Source organism: Thamnophis sirtalis, unplaced genomic scaffold (genome assembly GCF_051295495.1).
Source record: "Thamnophis sirtalis isolate CommonGarterSnake01/CBP01778 unplaced genomic scaffold, rThaSir2_p1.2 scaffold_2, whole genome shotgun sequence".
Lineage (NCBI taxonomy): Eukaryota > Metazoa > Chordata > Lepidosauria > Squamata > Natricidae > Thamnophis > Thamnophis sirtalis.
Window position 1 is genome coordinate 144,407,424 of NW_028261382.1, and position 16,438 is coordinate 144,423,861.

A 16,438-nucleotide genomic window follows, 5' to 3' on the forward strand; every position below is an offset into this window, starting at 1 on the left:
CGGAGCTCAGATTCCAATAAAATAAGACTGTAAGGAATCATTTATTGATAATTTATACTGAAAGATCTAACGTGTGTTAGATAGAAAAACATTTAATGTCAATTGAAGAGAAGTATGTTCTTTCCAGTTGCTATTTTTATCTTAAGCCCAATACATAGTATTCAACACACATTTCTTCAATTCAAATGATTATATCATAATATTTCTACCTGCACTTGTCTTGCCTTGATTGATATTGCACATCTCTATTTGTTTTCATTTTGTGGTGCAGGAGCCTTTCCAGCACTGTTTTTCCCTTTAACACAAAGGCAATGTCAAATAACTTGCACAAAAAAGGGGAAATGGGGCAACCCATTCTATAGTCCCTATGTGTATTGCAATTGCCACTGCCAAACATTAAGGCAATACAGGTATGGGAAGAAACCATAACCCACATTTATGGCCCAAGGCTTTGAGTCATGGAAAAGGCAGCATACTTATTAACCATAAAAGCCAAACAAGCTAGTTTTCCAGAATCCTAGGAAGACCATTGGCGATGGAGATAGAATTGGAATGACATTACTTCCTGACTGCAATGGAGAGTTATATTTTAATCATAGTTAATTTAAAAGTCCAATTTAGCTTACAGCTTTTCCCTAACCCATCACTTCATTGTAGGGAGAAATTTGCTTTATTATGATATGTTCATTGCTTCTTTGCTTTGTGAAATGTTATAGCCCAATTGGGTTTTTTTTTCTGCACACTTTCAGTCTATGAAATAAACAATGCCAAGCAAAGCTTCCCAACCTGGTGTCTTTCAGATATTTTGGGATTATAACTTCAGAATTCCTACTGAAATACTATTACACATCTGTATGTATTAGTCTTAACACATCTGAGAAGTATCAAGCCATAGAAGACTAGTCAAAGGTTGTTAATACAGGTAGCCCTTGACTTACAGCCACAATCGAGCCCAAAATTTATGTTGCTAAGTGAGACAGTTAAGTGAGTTTTGCCTCATTTTATAACCTTTCTTGCCACAGTTGTTAAGTGAATCACTGTAGTAATCACTTAATTAGTAACACAGTTGTGAGGTGAATCTGGCTTCCCCAATGACTTTGCTTGTCAGAAGGTTGCAAAAGGTGATGACATGACCCCAGGACAATGCACAACCATTGTAAATATGATCCCATTGCCAAACATCAATCACATGACCATGGGGGTGCTGCAAGAGTTGTAAGTGTGAAAAACGGTCATAAGTCACCTTTTTCAGTGGCGTTCTAACTTCGGACGATCACTAAACAAACTATTGTAAGTCGAGGACTACGTGTATCATATTTCCCCATGATCAAAAAAATGGGTTTGAGGTTTGCTGTTTTTGCTAATTCCACTTGTTTAAAATTAATAGTGCTCTTATTATTCTGTAAACATGTATCAAAATAACTGATAAATTACAGGCACTTAAAGATCTACATTCACTTTCTTAATTGGTTAACAACAAAAAGCCTGTTAACAGTTTCAGGTTTTTCTTTGTTATTTAATTTCTAGAAACAGAAAAAAGTGTGTGTGTGTAACCATAAAGGCATAATGAAAGAAATCTTGCTAACGCCGATGAGAACAGGAAAGGCAGAAAATATATCAACTTTCACATTTTCAATTGCTTTTTTTCCTTTTTAAAAAAAAAGAGGATAAGCATTTCTTTTTAGAAAAAAATGTATTAAGATGTTAATGTGGTCAATTGAAAAATCTCCTGAGGGGAAATATTATCTCTCTTCTACCACAGCACAAAAGCAAACAAGCTAACTAGGAAGCACCCTGCAACCTGCTGCTTTTAATGGCACTGCTGTTTGTTATTTCAACAATAAAACAAATTTAGAATAAAAACAGCATTTTTCTAAAACCAGTGTTGTCAACAAGTTGTGTAGAACATCAGAGAACTAGCATCCAATTTTTCTTTTGTTAACATATTTGCTGAAGCAACATTTGGTCAGATACCAGTTTTTCTGGAAAGATGGAAATAGACCAGGTTATTTACAATTATATATATTGCTAGGATCTTAATTCAGCACCAGTTCATACACTAAAATGCAACCAGCCTTTTGGTCTTTTGAGCATTTTCAGTTGAGACATTAGACAAAAGCTATATTTTGTAATAACCATTCATTCATTTCATTTCATTTATTGAATTTCTATGCCGCCCAATCCCAAGGGACTCCAGGCGGCTTACAGAAATGAAAAAATTAAAAAGAATTTTTAAAAACAATGGTACACAACAAAGTTAAAAAAGGAACACAAGAAACACCCAATCGAAAGGGGGCTGGACCTCAATCAAGGGGTCAATAGCCCCAGGCCTGCCGGAAAAGCCAGGTTTTAATGCCCTTGCGAAAGGTCATGAGAGTGGGCAGGGCCCGGATCTCTGGGGGCAGCTCATTCCATAGGGCCGGAGCGGCAATAGAGAAGCGGCAACCACATTGTGAATCAAAATTACAAGGTGGCCCTTGTTATTTAGGGAGATTGCATTCCATTCTACCATTGTAAAGATTATCCTGGCTTGGCTGATCCAAGACCCCCTAGGTATTGTGTTTTATTTGCTTCTGATTCTTTAGTACCTGATGAATGTTGTTTCGACAGGAATTGTTTATTTGGACCTAGTAAACTTATGCTTATGTCATCAGCCACTTAATCTACTTTAGCCATTTTTGGTAGCCTTTGAATTTTCTGACTCTTTGTATTATGTGTCCAAAACATTTAAGCTTTAGTTCCATTTTAAAGTGTTCAGTACGTAGCAGTGGTTTTATTTCATCTAGTATCAAATGAACTTTTTTTTCTCACAGTCCAAGGCTTTCTCAACATTTATTTTCAGTATACAACTTCAAAGAACCATTTTTATTACTCAGTCTTTCTAATGATCCATCTTTTCCAGCTGAATGTGAAATTTTAACTCATGCAACTGGGAAAAACATAATCTTAACAATACATACTTTTGTTGTAAGAGCAATGTTTCTGGGCTTTAATAGTTTATCTAAAAGAATGATAGTTTTTCCTCTAGCAGACATGTTTTTATTTCATCATATAATCAGTATTCCTGTACATTTTTTTTACTATAGAATAAGGGTGTCAAACTTGATTTCATTGAGGGCCGCATCAGGGTTGTTGTTTGACCTTGGGGGTGGGGAGGGTGTGGCCAGCTCTTAATCACTCGTGTCAGGGGTTCCTGTGATAGCCCGAGTGCTCTGCCAGTGAAAACGGGCTCCCAAGCTCCTTTTTCAACTGCGATGGCCTCCTTCAACTGTCTACCAGCGAAAACAAAGCTCGGAAGGGTTGTACGTGGCTGTCCCAAGCTCCGTGTTTTTCTAGTAGAGGCACTGCAGGATGGTCCTTCACTGTTTCCAGGGCAGTCCCACGGGCCTGATCGAAGCACCACATGGGCCAGATCCAGCCCCTAGGCCCTGTGTTTGACATCCCTCCTATAGAAAATAAAATCTATTATTCCAACAATTTTTCATCTTTTTCCATTGGGTTTTCCATACTGCCTGTTGATTAAATCTTAGTTTCAAAAAAATGACCAGCCTTTTGACTTTCTTCTTTCACTTGCACCAAGAGATTCCCTAGGTCTTCCTCAATTCCAGCTATCAAAGTATTATTACAAGTCTATCTTTTGGTCAAAGGTCATTTGTGTTTATGTCAGCAATTTTAATTCCAACACCTATTTCTTCTACTTCAACTTTCTCAGAGTATATTTTGCATAAAAGTTAAACAAATGTGACAATGCATGATCTAAGTATACCCAATTTTGAACCCTTTTAGATGCTCTATATTGTGTGGCTTCTTGTTCAATCTACATTTCTTTTCATTAAATAGATAAAGTAGCCTGTGTTTTTAAGGGCTATCCATAATCTGTTATAATCTACACATTGACTCTTCTTTGTATAATCATAAAGAAAGCAAAAATATATGGCTTTTTGGAACTTCCTTGCCTTTTCCATTTTCCATCAGATGTTAGGAATATGGATAAGGCTTCCCTCTTTTGATTCCAGCTTGTACATCTGATTATTCTTATTCATTAAATTGCTAAAATCTGAAGAAAAAATGTAAAAGTTGTTAAATAAACATGAGCTCTTCCCTGAGAAAGACCAAGGGGTAAGAAAGAAACTCAAGATTATCCTATCTTTTACACCAAAAAATCAGAGGAGAACACTATCATGTTCTTAAGATTTTATTACAGATACAACTGAGTTGAATAACTGAGTTACAACTATTCATTTACAGATAGTTTGAAGATACAAGGGTCTCAGAAAAAGTTACATACAACTAATCCTTAACATTACAACTGTTGCATCACCCCCATCATCATAGGATAATATTCAGGCACTTGGCAACTGGCTCACATTTATCAAGATTACAGCATCCTGTGCTCACAGGATCATTATTTTCAATTTTCCCAAGCCAGTTGCCAACAAGCAAAGTCAATTGAGGAAGCTAGAATTGCTTAACAATTGCATGATTCACTTGCTAACCTTGATAAAATGGACATAACATCTGGTCTGATTACACGATGACTCACTTTAGGATCATACCAATTTATGACAGTAATTCCAATTACCATCACAAATCAAGAACTATTTGTATTGCACTCTACAATGAAAAGGTAGAATTCCAATATTTTTTTAATGTTTGTTTCCTCACTTGCATATTTTGAAGACCTATATCAGTCTTGAAAGCCTCTACTTTCACCAATCAGACATCAAACTGTGCCTTTGAATCAGTGATCCGATTCAGAAAATTTTATTACTGGTTCTGTGGGCGTGGCTTGGTGGGCTTGACGTGGCTTGGTGGGTGTGGCTTGTTGAGTATGACTTGGTGGGTATGGCAGGGAAAGGATACTGCAAAATTCCCATTCCCTCCCCACTCCTGTGGGAAAGTTACTGCAAAATCCCCATCCCATCCCCACTAACCTGTTTTCCAGCTCCGTTCTCCTGTTCAGGTCAACAAAAGAAGTTCAGCTGGGAGGCAGCGGGGGTGGGGCCAGCCTATTTGCTGGTTGTCAGAACTACTCAAAATTTCTACTACCAGTTCTCCAGAATCTGTCAGAACTGGCTGAATACCACCTCTGCTTTGAATGTAGAAATGGCATCAGATTCTTAGGGCATTTCAATATCCAGAGAACAATTTGCTGAAGCATTATTGAAACAAATGGATGTAAACAACAAATTGATATACAAATAACAAATTTACATAATGCTATGGTATAGGTAGCATAACTTTGGGACAAACTTTTAGTGAGTAGCAGCTCAGCAAGTTTTTTTGTTGCTCCAGGATCAATTTTGTTGCAATTCTGCTTAAAAAAGGGGGTGATCAAATTGGCTCACTGAAGGCAAAGATTTATTTACTGGATAATTACCAGAATTCCATGCAAAGATTTTGAGTGCCATTTAATGATCAGACTAGGAAATCCTCAACAAATGGAAAGATTCACAGGCTAAAGCAAGTCAACTGCAGCATTCACAAGTACATATTGTATTTTCAATCATGTGCAAGTGATATGAAGTGGAATGATATGGTTTGACTAATCAGTTTTGGGGAGTTCTTCCTGATATACTAATTCTGAGTTAGAGAATCTAGAACTGTGATGGCGAACCTATGGCAAGCATGCCAGAGGTGGCGCACAGAGCCCTCTCTGTAGGCATATGCACCATCACCAGCTGCTTTTCTAGTTTTCAGTGTAGTTTTCTAGTTTTCACAAGTGTGCCAACCACCTGGCCTTCGTGTGCACCAGAGTGCCGGAAACCCAAAGACCAGGTGGCTGGTGCATGCACGCATTCAGGTTTGGGCACTCGGTGCCGAAAAGGTTCGCCATCACTGATCTAGAAGAACTATTCCAGCTTTATGCATTAACTGATGCATGGTTGAAAGAGTTGAGGCCATAAGGTAAAGAAATGTAAAGCAACCTCACTGTCTCTCCAGTAATCTCGTTAGAGACCAGTACCATAGAAGTCAAGAAAATAGGAGTGGTAAAAAGATTCCTGTCCTCAGCAGAGAAACAGAAGGACAAACTTCAATTTGTTTCTACTTTGGAGCTACAAAGTAGTACATCTGTGGAACCACAGCCCATGTATACTCCCAGTATCCAAAAAGGCTCAAAAACTTTGAGAAACTTCACGTTACTCTCTCAAGAACCTAGCAAGCCAACCCTCAAACAACTAAGAAGAACTCAGACAGCTTACAAGAGCTATTTTATTATCCTGTGATTCTTTATTCAACCCCAAATACAGGAGTACACCTCTCAGTTCTTAAAGACGTGGGTGCCCCAGTTAATTTAATGAATGAGAGTACAGCACAGCAGTTGAAATTACTTAACAACATTATTAGAAAAATCAGGTTTCTAGAAATTATTGATCAACAAGTTCTTCAAGCTGGTCCTGCTTTACAGTACTCAACACCTTTGGCAAGATGGGTGGCATACAAGTGTAATAAATAAATGTATAAATAAATTGACAATAAATGGTCATATAGAATTTTTGCCACACTCTACTGCCTCAAAAGATTTGAGCATAAGGTGCAAGATAAGGTGTGGCGAGTATTAGTAGGAAATTAAAGTCACTATCAGACCTTATCCCTTAAGTTGGATCAAAATGGTAGTTTAGGGAGCAAGAAGGAAATCTCAAGTTTTGGGTGGCTGAACTGGATGGCCACACGATGACTAGGAGTATTATCAAAAGCAGCAAGACCTTAAAAGTTAAAATTTTGGAGGCCAGGTATTTCTGCATATCTCATATACAAATCAATTGCTCACTAAGTCAGAGAAAATGCCTGTGCTCAACTTTGCTTGACAGAAGACAGGAGCTGGTTTTCCTTTTCTTTTCTTTTCAGGGCCCAAAGATTGCACACTCAATATTGGAACACTAGTTTGATCAAGCAATACCTACAATCAAAGAGTGAGCATGATGGTGGTTGCCTGAAAACAAAGCTATGGAGCTGTGAGAGGTTATGTGAATGGGTATAAGTGTGGAACTCCTTCCATGTATGTGTGATGTATCATATTAATCTCCCATCACTTACCAGAGCACAGGAGGGGACAAGAGATTGCTTCTCAAAGACCTATGGTTGATTAAACATGTGAATGTTCAAGTGTGTGATGGACCATAGTGCCTAACACAGGGGATGCCTTGTAAGGGTTGGCAAGACCATCATATATAGACCCAGGAATGTTACATAACAATGATAAAGCAATGTAAATCACATTGCTTCCTTTACAGTTGGAATATAATATCTGATAACACTATAAGCTCCAAGCACCTCTAAATTCCATTCTATATCTCTATATCTTTTCTCCAACTGATGTTAGCACCATATACTATAGCAATGACTTTTACTGTATCCATATTGTATTCACAACAGAAAAAATACAACAATCTGGTTTCTATTATCTGTCTCTGCTCCCTCCAGGTTCATCAGATGGCTTTTGTGATCCTTTTATTATTTCTATGCCATCTACATATTAAATATGTATTTCTTCCTTGTTGATGTAGGAATGTAATAGCATTGGCTTCTCTGCCACGATGTTCAGGACATTACACAGTGCTTAAATCTTTGAAACCAGCACTGACTGGTCTGATACCATGTTTAGTATATTCTGCCATAAACTAGTTGTATTTTGTCACAAATCGTAAGTGGGGTTGTCTTTCTAGCCATAGGCTGAGGCCATCCATCCCATTCTAGTACTGCATAGATGGAATTCTATCTTTGAGGCTCGAAATATGGACATCATACTTGCTCATATAGTGACTTTTTCTTTCTTTATAGAGTGAACAATAGATTATAATAATGTAATGGTATCCAATGGATGCCACGCTGTTTAGCAATTTCATCTTCTCACTTAAGGACAACAGTGTGCAAGAACCTTTGCCTCTTCACTTAGCAGAGCTCTCTACTGCGCACTAGCTCATTATTTTTATTATAGAAGAAGTTTATTAAGGCACATGTAAAAAGAGACAACCGTGTATTGTATTAGATGTTACCTGGTGAGCAAAAAAATGCTGTAATCTGGGGAACAAAGAACCAGACCGCCTGCTTGTGGTTTGCTGCTAAATGGTGTCATTCTTGGCAACAGTACAAGTAACTATGTATATACAACTATGCAGTAACTTGAACAGGCACTTCTTCCTGAAACTAATAACCATGAGATGCAACCAAATGTTGTTTCCCTGTTTCACTCCCCACCCACCAACTAGCAAATGTATAGTATAAGTACCCTTTACATTTTGTTATATCTAGAACCATGTAACCAAGTGACAAGCCATCTTAGGCTGCTCTGGCACACAGATTTCTCATCAAGTTTGGAATAGACAAGAGAATTCTGTCCAACAACCAGATCCTTTCTCTTAAAGCCTTCTTTTAGGTTTTGGCATCTGCCAACCTGCCTTTGGCTGATCCCAGTTTAATCAAATGTAGTATTTCAACAATAGGATCAGGAAAATTACAAAAAATCATGATTTTTTTTTTTACAGAACAGACTAGGACTATACTTGATGAAATAAAGTTCCCTCCCCCATTTTCATCATGATTTAATGAGTTTATGAAAAAAGACCTGCATTCAGACTGGTCCATCTCCAAGGCTCAGCTGACAGGTTTATACGAACTAACTTTTGACCCTTTCAAGTTGATATATAATACAATATTAATGTATTTTTTGAAATCACAGAATATGTTCCAGTGACAAAGTCTTTATGAAAAGCAAAACTATTTTTCCTTCAATGATAATGAAATTGATCCAATGCCGTCAATGCTTTTTGGTACTGCTGGAAAAAAAATAAACTAAAAATGACAATACATAACGATGAATCCTTTTGTCAAAACTCACTGAGACATGCTGGAAATGATTTTATCAAGGAGAATAGGACAATGAAAAAAGAATATAAATGTTGAATAACTCAGATATACTTACCTGAGCAGTGCTTCCCTCATCACTGTCTACATCAGTCAGGCTGAAGTCCAGCTCACAACTCTTTAATTGTGTCTCAGCCTTGTCTGCATAGCTGTACCTCAAGAGAAGACCTACATGGTATCTTCAGAAGGATCCAACTTGAAGTCCTGGATAGCCTCTGCCATTCATTGCAGACAACGCTGAACTAGATGGACCAATAGTCTGACTCAGTATCTTTCAGTAAGATAGTGATGGGCCACTTGCACTAGACAGATGGCCCCCAAACCCTGTTGCTTGGCCTCTGGAAACTTCCAAAACTGAGTTACCAAAACTCAGAAGCAAACCATTCAATATACCCACAGCAATTCCCCATTAAATGTGGCTAGAAATTAAAGCTAAAAAAATAATAATCCTTAAATTCCTGGCCCTGCAGAAAATAGTGCAGGAACTGCTGCAGTTGGTCATTTCCTTATTGCTTCAACTGTACTAACCTTTGGTCAGGCTAGAGGAATAACCTTTAGATATATGAATCCTATCTTTTTACCAAGGAGATCAAGATAATTACTTGAGAGACTAATGGCAACAACCATGGCTCAATATAAGGAGATTTTTATGGACAAGAAAGTTCTTGAATTTTGGTTCAACAGGAGATCCCAGGAATAACAGATAGCAACTTCTAAGATCCTCCAAACTATACTTGTGCCATAATAATTCACATTGTCTCAGTGATGGCTGGATGATATAGAAGCAGGGTAGTCACAAATGTGGAATGGCTGAGTCTAATGGTTTCATTCTCACATCATTCTCAGTGAAAACAACTGGTCAAAAAAACTAATAAAGTCTGAATCACATAATCTTCCATTACATTCATCTGTATCTAGCATTGATTTTAAAAAGTAAACTGAAATATAATCAGAGCAAATATTCAAAGTTTCATTATTTTGCCTAACATACTGAACAATGCATGAGAACAGTTTGGAAATCAGCAAAGGAGCCCCCCTCCCCAAAAAATCCTCAACCAAGTCCATGCTGCTTTTGGGACTCCACAATGTAAGCAGTTTATTCCCAGAACATGTTAAAGGTTCACCTCCTGGTGCAGCAAAATAGATCCAGTAAGTTAATATAAGGTGGTATGTGTCACATATAATTGCTTAACATCTCTGTGTATCCAGAAGCACCGTGAGCTATTTGTAGTAGAACAGAAGCACGTTGTAAGTACATAAAAGCAATAGGTCTGAAGAGTAGATATACAGTAGCAAAACTGACTCCCAACAGCAATTTTCTGAACAAAAATTGCTGCTTAAAGTTCATTCACCTAACAGATAGAATTCACAGTTTGGAGTTAAATCAAATCCAGCTGTCTGCATCTGGTGGTAATGAATACCTACAGCATAAAAGGAAAAGAAGGGAGAATAGAAGACTCCCTCCTTAAGGTAAACACATCAACTGAGACTGATAATCTTTTTAAAATGAAGTTTCAATGCTTGCTTAGTATTGCAGGATGAGTGTATATGTATTTGCATTTCTCTCTTGAATATTTTATGCTATGAAGAAAACTGTAATGGTATTTATGGATTTTGCCCTCAGTTGATATTTGCTTATTTCGCCTTGCTGCTAGACTCAGTATTTCCTATGGAAATATTTATCCATATTTAGTTTCCCTGTGAAACTCTGAACTATACCATTTCTGTCTCCTTTCCAAAGGGATACAGAAACCACATTAATGTCTTATGGAACTTTGAAGAGTAATATAATTAGTATGCAAGAAATTCTTTTAGACTGCATTCTTCAGATGCACATAATATTTACATACACATGCATTCACACACACATACATTTCCCATGATGGAGCAGTGGAGTGGGAAATTATAGAGAGACATATCAGATGGAAATATAAAAGGCACAGTGGGTGAAAACTACATTTTAGATACAGGCCATTGACAGAACAGTTGTTACATCTGACACAGACCATCATGTATTAATGTGCTAATTAATGCAGTGATATAGGAAACTGAATCCTCTCCTTAAAGTTATGGTATTAAATTATAATAGTATTAAAAATCCCAATGAATTGTATCTCAGCTGTTTCACAAAGAAATCAGTTTTTAAAATTCCATTCCCTAAAGACTGCCACCTTGAAGTTAGTGACAGAATGCCCTACCTAACTGAAATATCTTCCTATTGTTTCTGGATAGTGACATTTCTGATACCAAATTTATATTCAACTCTTCTTTTGAAAGGAATTGGCATTGCTGACAAATAATGGCATATATCACACTGAAAGATGAGATTATGAATCATAGTGTTACTATGAGTGCTGTTATTTTGTCCTATAATAGCAATGTCAAGATAGATATGGGAGAGAATGAAGACTGTGATTATTTAAATGTCAGTGGCAAAGAATTACTGTGAGATTTGTGTATGCTACAGAAGTGGTCTGAGCAAACAATTGTTCAGTTAAAAGATTGTATAACTTGAAAGCCCTTAGCACTGAAATGTGCCATGCTTCATCTCCTAACTATAGTCTCCTATAAATCATAAATTGTTCTGATAAAAATACACCCTTTCCCTTATGGTAATGGATATGGTAGGTACCATTAAGTGTTTATCTTTGTCCCATGCTAACCCATGGGGGAGGAAAGCATTATTTTTCCCCAGCTCCTATTTCAGAATTGGATACAAGCCAGGATGAGTTTTCCCTAACCAGTACTATATAATTGAAATTAATGTGGTACCTGAAGAATCACAGATTTGGCTACATAGCAGTCAGATTCTTGCACATATCAAACCAAGGCACTGAGGTGTTTTGTTCATGTCTATGTCTATCTATATCTCTGTCTGTCTGTCTGTCTGTCTGTCTGTCTGTCTGTCTGTCTCTATCTATCTATCTATCTATCTATCTATCTATCTATCTATCTATCTATCTATCGGAGGAGCCAATGTCGCGACGATATGGTTGTGTGATCTCAATGCTCTGAGACCACAGCCAACACTTTTGCTGCTGGGTGGTCCAAACAAACCTAAACCATCCCGAAGAGACGGTGTACAGCAATAGCAATAGCAATAGCAATAGCAGTAGACTTATATACCGCTTCATAGGCCTTTCAGGCCTCTCTAAGCGGTTTACAGAGAGTCAGCATATTGCCCCCAACAATCTGGGTCCTCATTTTACCCACCTCGGAAGGATGGAAGGCTGAGTCAACCCTGAGCCGGTGGGATTTGAACCGCTGACCTGCTGATCTAGCAGTAGCCTGCAGTGCTGCTTTTAACCACTGCGCCACCTTGGCTCTTAAGAATACGGAAGAATACGTCTTGCTGATCTCGGGGATATCACAAAATCCCTGAAAGAAGCAAGAGAAGTTCTTCAAGTCGGCGACAAAAAATCCACTCAAGGCTGATGAAGTCAGGGCGGCTCCAAAATGGAAGGATATGGAAAGAGAAAGTGTTTTCAGCTGGTGAGGAATTTTTATTGTTTTAAAAAAGAGACTGCCTATAAAAACTTAAAAATCAATTTAAATTGAAGAATAGAAGAATCAAGCGGTGGAATTAAATTTGGAATGGTTTTGGACAGTGGTTATCTTACTTTTTAAATGCTATTTTCATGTATCGAATCTATGCAAACCTTTTGAAATGGATGGATTAAGTTTTCTTCTTCTACTTTCTCTTTGTGACTCTCTGTAATGTATAGACTAAAGTTTTCCTTTTTTATTGCTGTGGGTATTTTTCTAATTCATTTAAAGATTGGACCTCTTTTTCTGACCTGAAATACAAAAAAGATACAAAAAGAAACTCTTTAACAGTGTTTCCGCTCGGAGGCTGGGAGGTTTTGTTGATCGGAGCTTTGTGTTTTCAAAACGGAATTGTTTTTTTTCCACTGATTGTTTTAACTTGGCACCACAAGGTTTTACTGTTTGGCTACAGAGTGATAAGAAGGGAAACACAGAGATGTCCCTTTGAAGTATATTTTCAATCAGAAAAAAGTGAAAACAATGTTATTTGTGAATCTATGCTTTAATTTTATTAACCTTCCAAGCTAGAACAGCTGTGTTCATTAGAATGGCACAACGTCTAGAGAAAATAGAGGTCTTAACTTTGCAAAATATATTTTCAGAACTACAGAAATTATCAAACATAGTAGAGAAAAAACTGGAATACCTAGAGCACATAACAAGACAATATGATGAAAAAATTGAGGCTGTTCATCAAATGCAAAACAGGGTGATTGAAACTCAAAAAACCAAAGTGGAAAATGAATATAAAGAAATTAAACCTGCTAATATTTATGGCAATTGGTTTGTTCCTGAAAATGGAAAGAATGGAATATTGAAAGAGGAATTAAATGGAGAGGAAATCTATTCCAAAGATCAAGATATAGAAGAAGATAAAATTAAAGAATCTATGGACTTAAAGAAAGAAATTCTATTAGCAAAAGCATTGATGACACTGCTGACAATCAAAGACAAGTTGAATAAGGAAACAAAAAGAGGGCATCAAGATTTTATGAGATCTTATAAGCAAGGAGTTGCTAAGAGAAGTCTATACAAAGCTGATCAAGAAGATGATTAGAGGACTGGAACCACAAATGGCAGAAGATATGAGATTGTTTTGTTATTGGAAAGATACAGGTTGATAGATGGAAGAATATAACTTAAAACTAGTTAAACTTAGTGAAATTTAGTGATAATAGATATAGTTAAATAAATAAATGATAATGATAATAATGTATACAATGTGTAGTGTTATAAGTAATAATTGGATATGAATATTGAATGGTACCCATGAAAGGAAGATTAGAAATCCTTTTGGATTATATGCAAAGGTTAATTAAAAAAAAGAACTAAGTTAGATAAGTTTTGATTATTAGGGGATGATAGAGAATATAGTCAAATAAAGGAGGGATAATGATGACAACCTAAATATATATGTATGGGTACATAAGGAAACTGGATGAAAATTGCAAACAGTGATTTGGAAAGGAGGATTAGAAAATTTTGTTATTAAATATTATGGATGTTTAGCTAGAATAGGACATAAGGATTCAGTGTCATTGGAGTATTTTAGAAATATTAAATGAAATGCCAGTATGTGGTTATGTATTAAATCTTGGTATATTTTATAATGAAGGACGTTTAAATAATTATAGTCAAATAAAAATGGAGGTATGATAAGGGTAACATTTATAAATATCTGAGTTAAAATACTTGAGTTAATATGAATTATGCTTGATGACTGTGGAAGAGATGCACAAAAGCCTTTTGTAACCAACTGATACACTTTCTACAGTATGTAAAGAAGGAAGATTTTATGTGTTGTGTTTGTTTTGAAAATAAAAAATAAAAAATAAAAATAAAAAAGATAGATAGATAGATAGATAGATAGATAGATAGATAGATGGATGGATGGATGGATGGATGGATGGATGGATGGATGGATGGATGGATGGATGGATGGATGGATGGATAGACAGACAGACAGAGACAATTAAATATAGATAAAGATATGGAGTATTTTATATATATCAACTCTTTCCAGAATGTGTAATGGTATTTTAGCATGCTTTGGAAATGTGTCCAGCACATCAGGGATCTAAAAACATGGAAGATACAACCCAGGAAGTTGCAAGACACGTTTTTCAACATTTGAAGCTTCCCTGTTTCTGCTTTAGCCAATACTCTTGATTTTGAGTAAGATGCCTATTAGGATAAAATTTTGCATCTTTCGTAAAAAAATAACAATATTGTATAAAGTGTGAAGTATTGGGTAGAAATAAATGATTCGATATGCAAATGTAAACTCAATCAAGAAATGTTACTTTACCTGTTTAAGTGCCTTTTTGGTATGCTGCTGGAAGGAAGACACTAGCTTGCTTTGCATTGGTGCATTTGTAAGGCTTGAGTCCCGAATGGAAGACAGTTCTTCAGGTGCTTGCTTAGGACAAACTACGAACATAAAAATAAAATTAAGTACTTAAACTACAGGAGATTAAACTATGCCTCTTCATTTCATTTCATTTCAAGATTTTAAAATATCACAAAACTGATCTAGTCAGGAAGAACTCAGAGCTGATCTGCCATATAAGGAAGCAATTGTGTTTCAGACAGTATAGAATATCTAAAAGGACAACCAAACAGTTAGGTAAAGAAGAAACCACCAACAGCCATTCAAATGATCAGACACGTTTAAAGTGAACTTGTGGATGCTGCAAATATCAGCTTAAATAAGTCTGAACTCCTATTGTTCTTGGCAAAGTATAGGCTTCCAACCACAAAAAGCATCTGCATGACAACGGGCAATGAAATCACACAATGTATGTCAAAACATACATTTTCAATTGCATGCTTCCAACACATGCTAAATTCAGGAAATGCTGATACCTAGAAATTAACATCTGTGTAATGTCTTTCATTGTAATTTGAAAATGTACTGTCTGCAATAATGTTCACAGCTACATTGAATGTAATAAAGAGAACTACCAGTCCAGGAAGCAGAATAGAAGGATGCTTATCACCTCCTGTAAATGTTACAGAAGTTAATAGAATAATAGAATTTAACAGCCTTGAGATATCCCTTGACCTAACAAGTTAGTGCTAAGGTAAGGTGACCAGATTTTCAGATTGGTAAAGAGGGACACCTTTGACCGGGGGGGGGGGGGGGTGGATTAAAAATTTTATACGGAGCAACAAAATTTTTCATACAACGCAAAAATAGTATTGTAATTTTTTTTAAATTTCAACATAACTACAATTTACAAATATAAATTGTAACTGTTGCCAAACATCAAAATTTTGATCACTTGACCATGAGGATGCTGCAATGGTTGCTAAGTGTGAAAATGGTCGCTAAGTGTGAAAAATGGTCATCAGTCACTTTTTTCAATGCCATTGTAACTTTGGTCACTATACCACCTTTCTGGCCAGAGTTCTTAAGTGAATAACTGCAGCTGATAAGTTAGTAACATAAGTGAATCTGGTTTCCCCATTTGACTTTGTCAAAAGGCAATTAAAATGACCCCAGGACACTGAAACCATCATAAATACGAATCTGTTGCCAAACATCAAAATTTTGATCACGTGATCATGAGGATGCTGCAATGATTGCTAAGTGTGAAAATGGTTGCTAAGTGTGAAAAATGGTTATCAGTCACTTTTTTCAATGCCATTGTAACTTTGGTCACTATACCACCTTTCTGGCCACAGTTCTTAAGTGAATAACTGCAGCTGATAAGTTAGCAACATAAGTGAATCTGTTTTCCCCATTTGACTTTGTCAAAAGGTGATTATATGACCCCAGAACACTGAAACCATCATAAATATGAATCTGTTGCCAAACATCAAAATTTGATTGCGTGACCATGAGGATGTTGCAACGGTTGCTAAGTGTGAAAATGTTCACTAACTGTGAAAAATGGTCATCAATCACTTTTTTCAATGCCATTGTAACTTTGGTTACTAAGCCCATTATACCACCTTTCTTGCCACAGTTCTTAAGTGAATAACTGCAGCTGGTATTTTGTATTTTGGATAGAATCTTTTTTTA

At 36.5% G+C, this 16,438-nt stretch overlaps 1 protein-coding gene across 2 annotated transcripts in view; it reads right to left on the bottom strand.

Moving 5' to 3' along the window:
* ASXL3 (ASXL transcriptional regulator 3) overlaps positions 1 to 16,438 on the bottom strand; it is a 137,588-nt gene that overhangs the window by 41,521 nt on the left and 79,629 nt on the right. For both annotated transcript variants that reach the window (XM_087707108.1, XM_087707107.1), the window contains exon 5: positions 14,720 to 14,841. In XM_087707108.1, coding sequence (XP_087563234.1) covers positions 14,720 to 14,841 — 122 coding nt within the window. The remainder of the gene's footprint in view (positions 1 to 14,719; positions 14,842 to 16,438) is intronic.